The 16,231-nt window shown below is 45.4% G+C and overlaps 1 protein-coding gene across 2 annotated transcripts in view; it reads left to right on the forward strand.

Moving 5' to 3' along the window:
* hip1ra (huntingtin interacting protein 1 related a) overlaps positions 1-16,231 on the forward strand; it is a 45,193-nt gene extending 28,962 nt beyond the window's left edge. For both annotated transcript variants that reach the window (XM_088617811.1, XM_088617812.1), the window contains exons 14-32: positions 702-885; positions 1,427-1,515; positions 1,995-2,111; positions 2,446-2,547; positions 3,516-3,710; positions 4,075-4,222; positions 4,675-4,761; positions 5,286-5,393; positions 5,728-5,864; positions 6,410-6,520; positions 7,084-7,142; positions 7,593-7,623; positions 8,120-8,182; positions 8,776-8,876; positions 9,929-10,034; positions 10,649-10,772; positions 11,233-11,294; positions 12,119-12,340; positions 12,987-16,231. In XM_088617811.1, the coding sequence (XP_088473937.1) occupies positions 702-885; positions 1,427-1,515; positions 1,995-2,111; positions 2,446-2,547; positions 3,516-3,710; positions 4,075-4,222; positions 4,675-4,761; positions 5,286-5,393; positions 5,728-5,864; positions 6,410-6,520; positions 7,084-7,142; positions 7,593-7,623; positions 8,120-8,182; positions 8,776-8,876; positions 9,929-10,034; positions 10,649-10,772; positions 11,233-11,294; positions 12,119-12,340; positions 12,987-12,995 (2,055 nt within the window). In that variant the 3' untranslated portion in view covers positions 12,996-16,231. The remainder of the gene's footprint in view (positions 1-701; positions 886-1,426; positions 1,516-1,994; positions 2,112-2,445; positions 2,548-3,515; positions 3,711-4,074; positions 4,223-4,674; positions 4,762-5,285; positions 5,394-5,727; positions 5,865-6,409; positions 6,521-7,083; positions 7,143-7,592; positions 7,624-8,119; positions 8,183-8,775; positions 8,877-9,928; positions 10,035-10,648; positions 10,773-11,232; positions 11,295-12,118; positions 12,341-12,986) is intronic.

Raw genomic sequence — 16,231 nt, forward strand, 5'->3', positions numbered from 1 at the left:
CTTTATTGTGGAATCCACAGACCAGAAATGTTCTCTACTAGTTTGAGGATGTGTCTTTAGAATATGGAGATTGATTCCCATTCACCTTTGGACATCTATGTTGTAAGATGGCAGATGTAGCACTGGGACCAGTTCTTTTAAGTAGGATGGATGTTCTCTTTATGGCCTGTACGGTGTTGCATAGATCGCACTCTAGGTTTGTGGATCTCCAGAAAGTACAGTAGACCTCTCAAAGGCATTGGTTTGTGCATGATAGCATTTAAAGTCTTCTGTAATGTTAAACATTGTGTTTTTTTTTACTTGATTGTACATTTACTTGATGAAGTGTGCCTTGGTTTATTACTCTTAAACCAAATCAGTGCCAGAGGATATCAAGAACTTGTGCCATTTCTCACAGGCCTTGAATTATAACCTACCCCTTGGGTACATTTTGTAACACTATATTATTGTAAAACAAATCCCAATTTCATTGATGGCTCATTTGCAGATGAGATCCAATTTAAAATTAGTTAAGCCTTCCTTTTACTACTAGGTTCCCGATTCAAGTCAGTTGAAGGACGTCCTCTCTGACATCCACAGGGAATCACAACAGTGAGATTGGGAATCGTGGGTTGGGAATGAGGTTCAGAGGTCCTTGCTAACTTTGGGGATCTCGGAGTGAAAGAATGTGCAGTGGACTAATTGGTTCCCGTCTTCTTCAGGCCCAGCGGTACATTACCCAGCTGAAGTCCCAGATCAACAGCCTGGAGGCAGAGCTGGAGGAGCAGCGGGTGCAGAAACAGCGCGCCCTGGTGGAGAACGAGCAGCTGCGCATGGAGCTGGAGAGCCTGAGGAGGCAGAAGGCGGAGAGCGAGACTGTGCAAGTCAGCTACGTGGAGGCCGAGAGTGAGCACCTCAGCGCACACCGCACAGGCCCCATTCATAGCAACATTTGCACACATCACGCACATCGGCAATCTGTGTGGTCTGAAATGGGGGAAAAATCAGGCACACAGATGTTTCCAGTGACTCCCAGTCACACACGTGCAAATTGTTTCAAAACACGCGCATGCCATGACGTGTCAGATCGAATTATGGTGCTTTTTTATCCCTTGTAGCTTGAGGTGGTGTACAAAAATGGCAATAGGAAGAAAATAAATAATTTTAAAAAGCAGGCAAAAATAAAATCGAAATGCTAAAACATGAAAGAAAGCAGTCAAGTTTTAAAAACTTTTACAGCCTCCTGAGTTTAGAAGTATATACAAACAACTGTCCACTCTTGCACAAGCACACAGAATGCTTTCATTACTCTTCATAATACCTGCTGGTGGCCATGCTGCCTGTCTTTCTCATGCACATATTCATAGATTAATTATGGAAGAAAGGCACAGAGCACAAAGACTGATCAGCACCTCAGTTCTACCCAGTCTCCTTCCTGTCCTTGCAGAACGAGCGCAGGCTACAGAGCTGCGCTACACCAAACTGAAGGAGAAGCATGCCGAGCTGGTGTCCAGCCACGCTGAGCTCCTCAGGAAGGTAACGTGAGCGCAGCACAATCCTGCAGCTGTGTGACTTGGGGACATATGCTTCTTTATCCAGTGCATCTCCTTCATTTTAATATCCCAGAAAGAAATCACAATGATTGGGACGAGTCAGGCTTGTCAAATTAAATAGTCATGTCTCTTTTAATTTCTGTGTTCATATAGTATGGATGTCAGTAATGTTCTGAGAAATGGATAGGTCATAAAATGAGCCAATCGATGTGAAACTTGACTGATCAGCAGGAATCCTTTTTTGCTTCAGTCATTTTAGAGCAGTGGATGGACTCAGGAGACGATAAAGTTATGAAACAGAGACATAAAAGTCTGAGCTGTTCTTCACGGAAACGGTATTTTGGTGTTTTTTGTTGGGTTTTTTTCAGTAATGGAAATAGTAGAGCAGACAGGGGATAGTAAGTGTGTTGGTTGGTGCCCCATCTGTCACCCATTGAGGTGTGTCATGTCTCTGGCGTGCAGAGTGCGGACACAGTGAAGATGCTGTCGGCCACACAGCAGACCCAGGAGGAGGTGGCCAGGACCAAGCAGCAGCTGACCTTTGAGATGGAGCGCATCAAGCAGGAGGCTGAGATGAAGGTACTGCCACTTGAGGCCATCCGCAGTCCGCCAGAAACAAGGAAAATACTGTTGACTGTTAAACCTTTGCTGACTGGCTTGACGCCTTTATCCAAAGCAATGTACATTTATACCGGTGAGGGCAAAGCATCTTGTTCAGGGGCTCAGGTGACATTAAGTAGCGTCTCACTTGGGATTTGAACCCACAGCCTTCCAGTTATGAGTACAGAACTCATTGCCGACCGCTGCCCCACACTCCCGCCCCTGTCTGACCTGAGCTCAGCTTCTGTCCTCGCGCCGAAGCCGGCTCGTGAACGGACTGGAAATTCATCAGTTCGGTTTTCGCCCCCTGCAGCTGGAGGAGCAGAAGTTCGACATGGAGAAGCTGAAGCGAGAGCTGGGGGAGAGGAAGACGGAGCTGCTGCACGTTCAGAACACCCTGCTGAGTAACGAGAAGGTACGGCTTCCTGTCGAGCTCTTCTGAGGCTCGGGCAAAGACGAACGTGGAGAAGAAAGTGTTGAAGTGTGCGACTTGATCTAATCTTCTGCTGCACTCTAGAGGAAAGGTTTAATTCATTTGGGCTTGGGGTGTCACAGACAGAATTTGAAGGAATGTGAATTTATTAGAAATAAAGCACATTATTAAACAGTTCATTAGTAATCTAAGGTAGTACCACCTTTCAAGTAATTTGAATATAACTATATTGTTACAGCTCTTAGTTTTCATGGTAAAGAGTGTAAACAAGCAAGTTGTAGCAGGTTTTAGCTGTTTTCTTTACTCATATTTTAGACTCACTGTCATGTATTTGGCAAAAAAACTAATTTACAGGGCTCCTCAACTTGCAGTTCCTCTGAACCACTCCATTGCTTTACACTTTGATATTAACAGCGCCTTTATTGTCACATTAATCCTTCTTATAAGCAATAAAATAAGACGCCGACTGTTGCGAAATTCTATACTGGACTGCATCAGAGCAGTTGAAAGATGAGTTACTCTGATGTGTGTTTTGGTATTGTAAAGCCAGAGTGTTTGGTAATTGGTATGTTTGGTATTTTGTATGGTAAAGCAAGGCTGTCATTAAACTCATTGGCCTGATCTCCTCAAAACCCTTATTCGTCATGTCCTTACTGGACTTGAAGAGGTGCGTGTATTAATTGCATTGTTTAAAGTTTGCAGTTAGAGCTTTATACATCTGCATCACAACAACCACGTTATGCAAGATTGATAGATATTACTTGACCTTCCTATCGGTTTCTAGACAGATCCTAGGAATGCCACCTCCTTGAACGAGTGATTAAATGAATCCTCAGCACACTGAGCAATGAAGCCGAGATGTGTTGTCCTGCCCTGCCCTGTGCTCCTGTCTGATAGTGACCAGGTGGCCGGGTGCTTCGCCAGTCACAAAGCTGCTGTGTGTTTGGCAGGCGGGGGAGAAGCTGAGCGGCACGCTGGCGGGGCTGCAGGCGGAGAAGGAGGTGCTGGCGCGGAGAGTGAGCGAGCGCGAGGCCGAGCTGGCCACCCTGAGGACCTCCCTGCAGACGCAGGAGGCCAGTCTCCAGCAGCAGCGCGAGAAGACCTCCCGGGAGATGGGCGAGCTGCAGGGCAAACTGCGGGAGAAGGTGGGCACCACACGCCGCCGCTGTACCGGTACCACCCCGTATCCCCTAGAAAGAGCATGAGTGCCACCCATAGGTATCAAACAATACTTCAAGGTGAGGAGCGATTTAGGGAATTTCACTGCTTTTTCTCAATCTGATGGGGCTGGGCTCTGTTTTTCCCCTCTCCCCAGTGTCTGGTTCCCAGCAGTGGACTGGAAGCACTGGGTTTCTGGATGTAGCCTGGTGCTTTCTGCCTTTTTAATCTGATCCATTTTCCGAGCGGTGAAATGCGCGTGGTGGGCGTGGGTCGAAAACCCGCGCAGGGCAGGAAGCAGACGGGCTGAGCGCTCACGGTTCTGTGTGTATGTGTGCACGCCTGTTCCAGCTGAGCAGAGAGGAGCAGCTGAAGCAGCAGATGCTGGAGGAGCAGTTCAGTCTGCTGCAGGGTGCAGTGGCTGAGGCTAAAAACATCATCCAGGATGCTGTGGCCAAGCTGGACGACCCCCTGCACGTCCGCTGCACCAGTTCCCCAGGTAACCACACAGCTGCCCTGGCACTCGCTGGGCTCCGGTACCAGTGAGCTCTATCAGCATAACGTGCTCCATCAGCACAGAGCAGAGGCAGTTGCTGAGAAGTCAGTTAGATACTTTATTGATCCTGTGAGGGAAATTGCAGTGCAACAGCAGCTTAGCACAGTCAACACAGCACGGTGTAATAAAATAATACAATAATACAACAATGTTCAGATCATGGAGGCACCCAGTTGCATCTCCTCCAGCTTCCTTCGTAGCAGTAGGGGCTGGATAGTATTGAAGGCACTGGAGAAGTCGAAAAACGTCATGCTCACAGTGTTGTCAGCCTTGTCCATATCAGTGTCACTGACAATAGCCCAAGTATTGTAATAATCTCCCTCTGTTTAGACATACTGTAACTGCAAGTCCCCTCGATGGTTCTCTGCATGCGTCTGTCTCTCTCTGCTCTGCAGATTACCTCATCAGCCGGGCAGAGGCTACGCTGGGCGCCATTGACAATATGAAGCAGGGCCACGCAGACTACTTGAAGAATATGGCAGGTAAGGCTCCTGAACAGGTGCACTCCCCCCCCGCACTCCTGACACAGCTCTAAAGCTGGATTAAGTTCAATTATATGGGGGGTGAGGCAGGAGCTGTCATAATGAATGAACGAAAGCAATATACACATGATTGGCAGATGGAGAAAAAGGTGCATGCTCTCACCTGCCCTAATGGCTTGACATAATATAGTAAGATAATACAGGCAGAAATATCCAATTTGCTTTGCGTTACTGTATGAAAATCCTGTCATTCACATTGATCATCTAGATGTGTATTGCCTTTTCTTTCCAGTTCCGTTTTGAAAAACCTACTTCTTTTCCTAATATCATATTTCCTGAAACAATGGCATCCCAAAAACTGCCATAACGGTGTTCTGTCCAGTAATGGCAATATTTCCAAGCACAGGTACCGATATTGGGAAAAGGAGCAGTATGTTTTCCAACACTAGATGGCGCTATCAGTTTCCTGCAGTTGCTGTGTAAAGAGCGTGATGGTGACCGCCGGCTGTGCTTTCTGTCCTCAGACGGGGGCAGCCTGCTCCGTGCCCTCGCCCAGTTCTCCCACCTGACGGCCGACACCATAGTGAACGCCAGCGCCACCTCTCACATGGCCCCCACGGACCACGCGGACAGTGAGTCCGAGCCGCCGAGCCGCCGCAGGCGCTGTGTGACGGAGCAGGGGACAGCAGCGGAATGACTCCCGCGGGCCGTGCTCATTGGAGTCGATTCGTTTCTTGCATTTGAATAGTGCTGTTGATCCCTAGGGATCCGGAAGGGCCTGAGATACGGGAGTGATCCCACTTAGTTCACCACTTCGTGTAGGGCGACATACGCAGAATATCAGTTAGGGAAGTTATTCCTGCTCCGGTCTAGGGAGGTTAGACTGTACGGACTGTAGAGGGTGGACACTAGCCGGGGCTCTGAGTTTAACCCCTCAGCGTGCTCCTGTCTTGTTTTGCCCTGCAGGACTGACCGATAGCTGCCGTGGCTGTGGCACTCAGAGCCTGCAGTACCTCGGGGAGCTCAAGTCGAAGCAGTCCCTGCTGCGGGCCGACCCCTCGGCCATCAGGGCCATCATCCAGCAGATCCTGCGCCTGGGTCAGGTGAGCGCACCGGGGCTTCCAGCGGCTGTGGTTTGCTGACCCCACGAACACATCGGGGTGCAGCAAAGACAAATGTCTTTAAAGAAGTATTGTAGTGGTACTGTAAAAAAAGCGGTGCTATTCAATGCGCAATTCAAAATGAGCATTTCCTGCAACCTTTTACAGGGTTTCAGTTAGAAACGCTATGCAATTGCAATGCTAAAAATATATTATGATTGTTTATTGAAGCTGTTACTGCTACCGTTGAGGTAGAAGAAGCGGTATGTTCTCCAACAATAGAAGGTGCTATCAGTTTCCTGCAGTGCATTCAAAACAGTGCGTTACATTTTGTAATTTTAGGTTGGATTGTCACAAGGGAGAAAATGTTCCTTTTACAATCAGCTTCCTGAAAGTTGAGTTAAACACTGCAGGCCAGTCAGCTGCAGATCTGACGAGCTGTTTGCTCAGACAGAATGTAGAGGTTCTCCAGTCCAGCGAGGCTGTACTTCCAGTTGTGACCAGAGGGGGCACCAGTGAGGTTCCATGGGCTCGGGGCTGTGTTTCAGGAGCTGAGGCCGAAGGGCATGGACATCAAGCAGGAGGAGCTGGGAGACCTGGTGGACAAGGAGATGGCAGCCACTTCCGCTGCAATCGAGGAGGCCGTGAGGAGGATTGATGTAAGCGCCTCTCACAGTGCTGCACTGTTCGTCCCCCCCCCTCTACTCCCCTGTCAGTTACTGGCGGGTTGGTGTCTACTCCTTTTTGCCCTTGGTGTTGTGTCCTACGCAAATGACCATTGTCACATCTTATTGAAACCAGGAGGCATACTTGAAGCCAATACCCTGGTTACTTTCAAGATGTGACTAAAGAGATCCCAAGATCAGTTATCTACCAGGCAGGCAAGCTGTGTGAACTGATTGGCCTTTTCTTTTGTAGAACAGTTTTTATTTTAATCTGAAATGGTTCAAAGGCTTTTGGTTATGTTAGTGTCTGTACTTTCAGATGACTGAGTAAATTGCAGCAGCATACAGTAAACATCAAAGGCTAGGAGAACACTGCACATTTGTAACTGAGTCATTATCCCTTTAAAATGTCAGCTTATACTGTATTTTAGGATATATTTTGATATCCCTAGAAATGTTTTTAATCCTCCACTGATGTTAATGATATAAACTAAGCTATACATTATACAGTATAACATTAAACTATAATAGTGTAAGTGTTTTTGTTGTATAAACAGGAAATGATGAACCAGGCAAGGAAGGACACCACTGGGGTCAAGCTAGAGGTCAATGAGCGGTCAGTACAGTGTCCAACTCTTTTTTTGCTACACAAAAAATTATACACAGATGTAGCACTGATTGTAGTTTCTGTATTTTTCCCTAAAGTGTTTGAAGGAATGTTTATTAAAACGTTGCTTTGTTTTAAACAGAAAGAGAAATTACAGTCAGTTCTGAATGATTATCCATGTAATCTGTGGCATTATCACCTACTAATCTTAGGTCAGATATGGTCTCTAAAATAGTCCGCACTGTCCTTCCTCATCCTTCTGCCTAATGTTTGCTGATGTATGAAATGGAACCAGGAGTTTACAATATTGGGTACAGTTTACTTGATAACACCACAATCAGCAATATCATTCTTATTTATAGAGACAGAATTTACAATGAAAAACAGTCTTGACACAATTTTATATATTACAGTTTATTTCTGTTCCTAAGTTGTATAATGTATTTCATATCCTTACAGAATCCTCAACTCTTGTACAAATCTGATGAAGGTGAGTTTGGCAATTTATTTTTATATCAGTCTCCCAGTTAGTATCGCTGTGCCACTGATGCCATGTCTGTCACTTGCAGCAGGTACATATTAATCTTGCAGGCATGCTATGGAGTGCAATACCCAAAGAAGGAAAACTATACCACTTTGGCTTGACTCAGTATTTGTGCTGGTGACTGAATGATGGTTCCTTAAAATTCCAGTTGCTTTTCATTTTGTTTTGCCTGTAATTATTACATTAGTTTTACTTTTCGACTTTAATCTAAAACACTGCAGTGCCTACAGAGTTTAGCAGTCTTAAATTAAATTATCCCTGAAAGCTGTCTGCTTATGACTTTTGAGCGTTATGAACTTTAGAGGAAAAGGGTCTGAACAGGTTTCTGCTTCCTGTTCAAGAGGTCGTGCATAGTCCCTAATCCCTAATCTCTGTTGCAGGCTCTGGGACATCCAGGGTGCACTTGTAAAACATATATTGAGGTCTTTCTTTTTGCCTTCAGGCCATTCATATGCTGGTCATCGCCTCCACAGATCTGCAGAAAGAGATCGTGGAAAGTGGCAGGGTGAGTCTTTAAACTGAAGCACTCCTGTATGATGAGCAATGGAAGAAATACATTTGACGTGGCCTTGTAAAATAAAGTACATGTGACGTGACCGGTATTGGATGTACTTAAGAGATGTGGAGGTCTGGGACAGACAGCGTCCAGGTTTGTTGAAGCTGGTATCCTGGTTTATTTTGTGAAATGGTTGGGTGAGATCAGCTTGATTAGCTGGTAGCAACCAAACAAGACCGGCTCCAGCCAATCAGAGACACGTCAGATCATCTTTCTTGATGTTCTGATGTACAAGATAACTTTGAAAAGGTGCTGCAATGAAATTTAAACTGCTGAAACACCGAACACCGGGCCAGTGATCTGTCCATTTTGGAGTTCTGTCAAATTTAATTCTTCTACTCTTTGCACGCACGAGATGTCTCAGTTGTCATCAGTATGGGATTGGAAGTTAAGCTCTTAGTTCATTTGCCTAGGTGCCAAAGAGCAGGACCAGTTGCGACTTCGGCTCCACCGGCTTTTTCATACAAAAGAGAAACACAAATGTGAATATATAATGATTTGCTTTTTTACTCTGCTGTTCCTGTGATGTTTTGGTCGTTCAGGGGGCAGCATCAGTAAGGGAATTCTACGCAAAAAATTCCCGCTGGACTGAAGGCCTGATTTCAGCTTCCAAAGCAGTGGGCTGGGGAGCCACTCAGATGGTGTAAGTACACTGCTGGTTCCATCTCTGGGACGGCAAACCACAGTACATACTGTAGCTGGCAAGCCAGACATTTAGCCTGACCACCAGCCACTGAATAAGTCTTCTTGCGTGCTGTGAAGACAGATCTTAAAACATTGCCACTTGACACTTTACAGTAAGGATGAGGGCCGTGCATTTAAAAATGTTATTAATCCAGAGAGTTTGTGTACATATTTTTGTGAAAGACTCACTGGGTAACCTATGTGTGCCTGGTGTGTCTTTTTTTTAATTTAAAATTTTAGCAAGACTTAAGAAACATAAAGAACAACACAGAATACATAGCAACACATAAAAAACAAAAACAAAAAAACAGCCGTCAGACAAAGAAAAAACAGCTCAATCTTGCTAAGGCATTTTTACAGTTTTCTTGTTGAAATACGACAAGAGTCTAAATCTATAATAAAAGTAATTTCACACTGTTGGGATGTGTAAAACAATCAGGGATATGTGAAAATTTCAGTCTTTTTCAAAACATTCAAACAAATAAAAGTGGGATTGTGGGAGGCCAAATCCTTTTAAGTCTTGTAACTGGTTGAATGATGCAGATTGTTTGTCAGTATACAAATCTTTCAAAGGAATCAGTCCTTTTTCTTCAATTCTGTAAGCACTTGATCATTTTGTGAAGGAGTAAAAAACAGTTTCTTGTGGCAGGACTCCCGCCTCGCAGATGATGACATTGAAACGCAGCGATGATATTTTTAACTTCATCATTAAGAGAGAGAGAGATGTTGGCTGCCTTGCTAATCAGTTCTGATTCACACAGGCGCCATTGTTGCGTGCTGCCTGTCTGGCTGTATCGAACATGGTTAATCTCCTTACAGTATATCCGTCTCATGAATGTGGCCTTAACAGAAATTGTCTTTCACTTGTCTTTGTCTTACAAATCCTGCCTAAGAAGCTTGTGGCAAAGCTTGCATTATATAACTGTAACAGTAACAGAAGCCCATTGCAGTGCTCTGTTATTAGCCTCGCGTGTGTCAATGCAGTGACAGCGCTGTCCGGCTGTGTTGCAGGGAGTCTGCTGACAAGGTGGTGCTGCACACGGGGAAGTACGAGGAGCTGATTGTGTGCTCGCATGAGATCGCCGCCAGCACGGCCCAGCTGGTGGCCGCCTCCAAGGTGAGGCCTCTCTGCACAAGACCGGCTCTGAAGCGCTGTCAGATGTAATGGAAGATTAACACAATCGATCCTCCCAACATTTAATACTTTCTGAAACGACACGAACAGCTTTCGGGTGTAGCGGCAGCTGAAACCACACCGATACTGTCCTCTTTCGGCAAAGATGAGTCATTTCCTACATCGAGGGTGAAATAAACTACTACACTTTCATTCCTACACTTAAAATAATAATATATTTTATAACTAACAAACTTTAAAAGTCTATATTAGCAGAGCAGCAACAGAAAGAGCCACTGGAGGGAATGTTTGACTGACAGTTGAATGTGCCAGTTGCAAAAAATTATGTTTAGTTGCACATTTAGGGGGCCCCCTGGTGGCCTGGAGGCTCCAGGCAGTTTCCTGGTTCGCCCGATCCAAGGCCCACACACACACACACCAGGGCCAGTTTTCCCAGAATCTTTGGACTGTGGGAGGAAGCCCATGCAAACCTAGGGAGAACACACAAGGATCCCGCAGATGGCACCCCAGGCCCAGAGCCGGCCCCAGGGCCCCAGCGTGTAAAGCACCCGTGAGTCTTGTGTGGCCTGAGCAGCTCTTTCATTTCCTTGGCGCAGGTGAAAGCCGACCGCAGCAGCAGGAGGCTGTCCACCCTGCAGCAGGCCTCCCGCTATGTCAACGAGACGGCAGCCAACCTCGTCGCCTCCACCAAGACCGGGCAGGAGCAGATAGAAGACAAAGGTGAGGGGTTCGGCCCACTCGGCCGCGAAGTCCTTGGGTTTTGGACGTTGTATAAGCCCGCGCTTGTTTTTGTGTGTGTGTGTGTGGTTTTGTCCTTGCGGGGTGGTGAAACACAGCATTACAGCGGACAACAGTCTTTGAACAGTCCACTTTTGCCCTAGTACTGGCTTAGCAGATGGAATCTCCTGCCAACAAGAAGGCTTTCTAGTCCAACATCTGTTTTTGCTTCTAGACATAGACTGAATATCCAGCGTCTCCTTAATCCTGTAAACGACCTCTGATTTTAATTATTTACAGCATGTGTTCTGTTTAGAGAAGAAGTCAAATGTTCTGTACTAGGTTCTCTACAGGTCCATCCCTGTTCAAAACCATTTTGTATTCAGGTGTAAAGTGTTTTATCTAGGAATGGTTTTCTCGTTCTAGATTTTATGGAATTAATTTGTACTATTGTCCCTCACAGACACCATGGACTTCTCAGGCATGTCCCTGATTAAGCTCAAGAAAGAGGAGATGGAGTCCCAGGTTAGTGCTTGAGATATTGAGGGGCTTCACCATTGCACAGCCCTATTACTGTAGATTATCCCAACAGGCCTTTTTTTAAATGGATAAATGCCAACTGTTGTGCTATACTCAGTATTAAGTAGCTAATCACTTTTCACATAACGACTTGCTTTTAATGAACTCTGCAGCCACACACAGGGGAGAATGAGCAGGTGCAGGCAGATTCCTCCGACCTGCCTGCCCTCAAGCCACCTGTCCAAGAGGTGCGCCTGCTCTTGGACAGGTGCCTTGAGGTGCTCCTGCTCTTGGACAGGTGCCTTGAGGTGCGCCTGCTCTTGGACAGGTGCCTTGAGGGCAGTGCTGACTGGAAGAGAGGTGCGTCTCTCACTGATTGCACTGCGGGCCTGGAATCAGCCAGAACGCAGCCAGATTTTGCACCACCTCCTGGCGAATCCCAGTCGTAGTCGGCCAGAGACACAACCGAGGCTCGAACCCATGATTATAGAGCAAAACCTTCCCTTGGGCAAGCGCCTCTAGCAATTGAGTCTCTCAAGGAGGCCCCTCGACAGGCCTTTTTCACTTTGCCTCAGTGAAGGCCGTAACAAGCTGCAGCAGGCCGGTTTTATCATCTCACAACTGCTCTTCAATCTGGAAAGCTGCTTCAGAATCATTTGCATTAGTGTTGCCTTCTGTTTTTGCAAACTCTGGGTGAGCCGTCCAGGTGTCGTGCGCCTGTGGCTCGTACAGGGGGGTGGAGTGGGGGCGATGGAGGACGGGGAGAGCCGGGGTCTCTCGGCCAGGGTGGCGGCGCTGACTCGGGGGGGGGGTGTGTGTGTGTCCTGCAGGTGAAGGTCCTGGAGCTGGAGGCGCAGCTGGACGGCGAAAGACTGAGGCTGGGAGAGCTGCGGAAGAAGCACTACGAGCTGGCCGGGGCTCCTTCGGAGGAGATGAGCGACGGGAACGGCTTCCTGAAGCAAGCGCCCGTGTCTCCTGCAGCGGTGAAGCCCGCCGTCATGAGGAAACCTCCCCTGGCTCAGAAACCTTCCGTGAGGCCCAAGGCAAACCCAGTAAGAGCGGCTGAGAACCGTTTAGCCACAATTGGAGATGGTCAGGTCTCTTAGTGAGTGGGGCACTACCAGACATCCGTTTTGTAACCAATTCAGGGTCATGGGGGAGCCAGAGTCTATCCCAGCAGGCAGTGGGTGCAAGGAAGGATACATCCTGGATGGCACACAGACACAAATACTCACACACTCACACCAGCGCCAGTTTACCGACCTGTATTTGTTAGGACTGTGGGGGGGGGACTGGAGCACCTGGAGGAAGCCCTCTCAAGCATGGGAAGAACTTACAAACCTCACTCAGACCACTGTGCCACTGTGCCACCCCACTACCAAACAGGTGGTGTAGAATCTTATTTCTGAAGATCACACCTGAGCGAAGAATGCCGTCTCAGCTTGAGAGGACTGACTTGCGATCTTACAGTTATTCGGATCTCCAGCCCCGATTCGAGTGAGGGAATTAACAGCTGTTATTTCGTAAGGGGAAAGGGGCAAGGAAATCGCTTATATCTGTTCTTGTCAGGCCTGCTGGCTGAGCTACACTTCCTTCCTGCGCGTGTCAGGGGCCTCCTGCCCCCGTGTGTGTGTCTGAGATGAGTCCTAAAGGCTACAAAGTTCTCATTATTTCTGTCTTCTTTTTTTTTTTACACAGTTCAGATAAAAAATGGAAGCTGGAGAGGATTTTTGGACAAGATTAGACAAGATGTGTGAGCTACCGACACAAAGCGAGAAGAAGAACGAAGAACCAGTCTCGTCCTCCCTGGGTCAAGATCCGCAGGTGACAGAACGAGCTGGAGTCTCTCCTGCGCCCAGAGAGGGGCTACGGCAACAGCTTTGAACTATTTTATTTTTCTTGCCAAATCTTAACGGTTCACTCTGCTTGTCTCTCATTCCTCTTCTCTGCTGCCTACCTTTTTAATAGGGAAAAGAAACGTTCTTTTTGAAATTTTAAATTGGCGTTTGCACTCACCTGTGTATAGTGTACACCGTCAGTGTGTAGCACATCCAGTTCTGCTGTAGACTGTTTTCTTTAGTCAGCGTTGTTGGTTTCAGAAACAAAAAGGGGATTGTTACAGAGTTATTTAGAAATGGAAATCTATGTTTATTTCTGGTGTTGCTTGGACATAAAACAATGCGTTTTCAGCAATCTTGCTGCAAGACACTTCAGATTCTAAGGAATTTAAGGGATTATAGGGGTGAAAGGGAATGTAGGTCTACCATTTAAATACATTTTTGTTTTTGTTTTTTTTTCAAAGTTTTAGCAAAGGGCATTGTTTTTTCATTAATAGAAAAGCAGCAAAAAGAAGTATCTTTTGAATTGAGGGCAAATACTAGAAAATGATTCTGTTGATCAGTCACCCCCTTTTTGAATTGGAGTGAACTGTTTGGTGTCAGCACCAAGGAGGTGTTTATGTTGTTCACACCCAACTCAGGGGTTTAAGAACAAGCACAGAAGAAGAGAATTTGCAAAGCACATCAGTTTGCAGGCAGAGAAACCACATTAACAAATGTGGGAGATTTACCAGTGCTGTTACTCATCTATATGCACACCACTGTGTAATGTTTTAATGGGCTTTGAAAAAAATAAATTACAGAAGATAGCAAAACTTAAATTAAGCAAAGATGGGTTATCTTCTGCTTATTTTAGCTTCCAGGGAGACATTTGTTACCTGTATTCCACAGCACAACCTAGAATTTCTAAATACAGTACTTGGCACAGGGAGCCTAAAGGGTGTGTCTATTTCTCAGCCTCTCGAAAAATGTCTTGGCCTTTGAACCATGGACCCAGTGATAACCCATCTGGCTGCTTTGTAATTACTCTCCAATACAGATCAGTAAGTAACATGCTGGCCGTATAGCTCATGAAAAGTTACGGATTGGTTTGTGAGTCTGTCAGAGATTTCTTGCCCGAGTACAAGAGGTTAAGTTGATTACATCGATGTCATCTGGACATCCAGGTATCCCTCTTTTTTAAATCAGAGTATTTACATAGAAACCTTATGGTGTGGATTGTTTTTAAATTGAGAATAATGAATACCCGAATGTACTGTGTTTTACTAGAAGCACAATCACATTGCTGTGTGCCAGGAAGCCACAAATAGGTTATACATCTTACCAATATTTTTCTCACTGAGAAGGCTTCGGATAAATATTATTGCTGCTCAATGTTACTGTATATTTGTATGTTATTTCTCCTTTAACAATTTCATTGACAAGTTGGGAAAAGAGAGTCATGCTGTTTTTACTCGTTGGGCGTTTTAGAGGTTGTGAAGGCCGTTGCTGGGTTGTGTTCCATTTCTGCACTAGCTGCTGCTTTTGATAAGCCGTGGACAATTTTAATGCATTTTCTTCTTAGTGACTCATTTTAGAAAGTTTGCCTTATTTCTGCACTTCCCGTTTTATTTAGGGGCTGTTGAAAATGTCCTGCACTCTGCAAAACTTCCATCTGGTGGTTTGCATAGTCACCTAGGTTTGTGACCACTGCAGTAGACTAAGACACCAGGAACTTACAGCAGATCTTGCAACAGCTTAAACAAATGCAGTATGTGCTATCTAACAGTGAATGGTGCCGCATGCAACATTAAGTACAGACGTTACAAACCTACTCAGAGATGAATGTGTGACCACAGTTGGACAGCAGTTCCTAAACCTGCAGAGATGGGTCATCGCTGAAATGAAGTGCCTTTTCTTTAGCACAATCATTAACATGCTTTTGGCAAGGGCGAAACTGCTTCTTCCCTTGGGAATGGATCAACAAGCTCCCTTAATTCACAAACCAGAAACAGTATTGTGGTGTCTGGCTTTTCCACATCTGTAGTGGATTCTCATTCCAGAAGCAATTGTAGTTCTTCAGCTCAGGACAGAAGGCTGCACAAAAATGGATCCTTATGACTTGTGTGTGAGGCTAGATCATCTTGCAAAAGCTGCATCAAGTAAAATCATATCTCTGAGCAAAGCGATCTGAGTTCAATGAAGTGTATTGGCACTGTTGTCCCAAATATTCGGAGGAGTGGCCATGAGTGGCAGAAGATCTTAAAGAGAGGATTTTTCCAGCCTACAACAGCTAGGTTACCAATTCGATATTGGTTGGGAAAATCCACATACCTGTTCAGCACTATTCTGAAGTGACCAGTCTTGTCTAATCCAAGTTTCTAGTTATTTGCAATTCCAGTTTGAGCCAGCTTTACAGTCCATGCTTTTACACACCTCTGTATGCCTGGATATTTTATTTCCATTGTATGAAAATAATCAAAAGTTCACTTTTGCACATTCTGTAATAAACACTATATTCAGTTTTTATTTCTTGTAGTAGTGGTACATCCCCTCGTATAGTCTTTGTCTTCCATCTGATTTATTGTATTAGTTCTCCATTGTTCTCCCACGTTGCTCCACTGTTCTCTCAGGAGATCTTGTGAGAGTCTCAGTTCCCCTCAATGGCTATACTGGTTAGTGTTGGGAACATTAGGAGTTACATTTATCCGAACCATGGAAATTTCTTTGAATTATTGTCGTTTTTTCACATAGTCTTTTCCACTGGAACGAAATGAAGGTTCACAAGCTAACACTCTTCTTTTTTATAATGAGAACTCAGAGTATGCTGCTGTTTATGGCGATGAAGAACAAGGAGATAAATGTGAAACGTGGATTCTGGAATGATTGTGTAAATATTTTCTAAGGGTGTTATGAAGGATTTTCGGCACCTGCCTAGGGTGCTTTCTAAATGGGGCGAATGATATATATTTACCTAAAGGGGTCTTATAAAGTATGTTTTCTCTCTCTTTCTTAAAGGATGTCTTTATACTCTCAGATCCATTAATATATTTTAGTAAAGATTACTGTGGTTATCTGTAATGACTGTAAATGTCAAATGAGCAATAAAAGTTTATGAAACCTTGA

This window comes from Lepisosteus platostomus, chromosome 24 (genome assembly GCF_059453375.1).
Source record: "Lepisosteus platostomus isolate fLepPlt1 chromosome 24, fLepPlt1.hap1, whole genome shotgun sequence".
In the NCBI taxonomy this organism is placed as follows: Eukaryota; Metazoa; Chordata; class Actinopteri; order Semionotiformes; family Lepisosteidae; genus Lepisosteus; species Lepisosteus platostomus.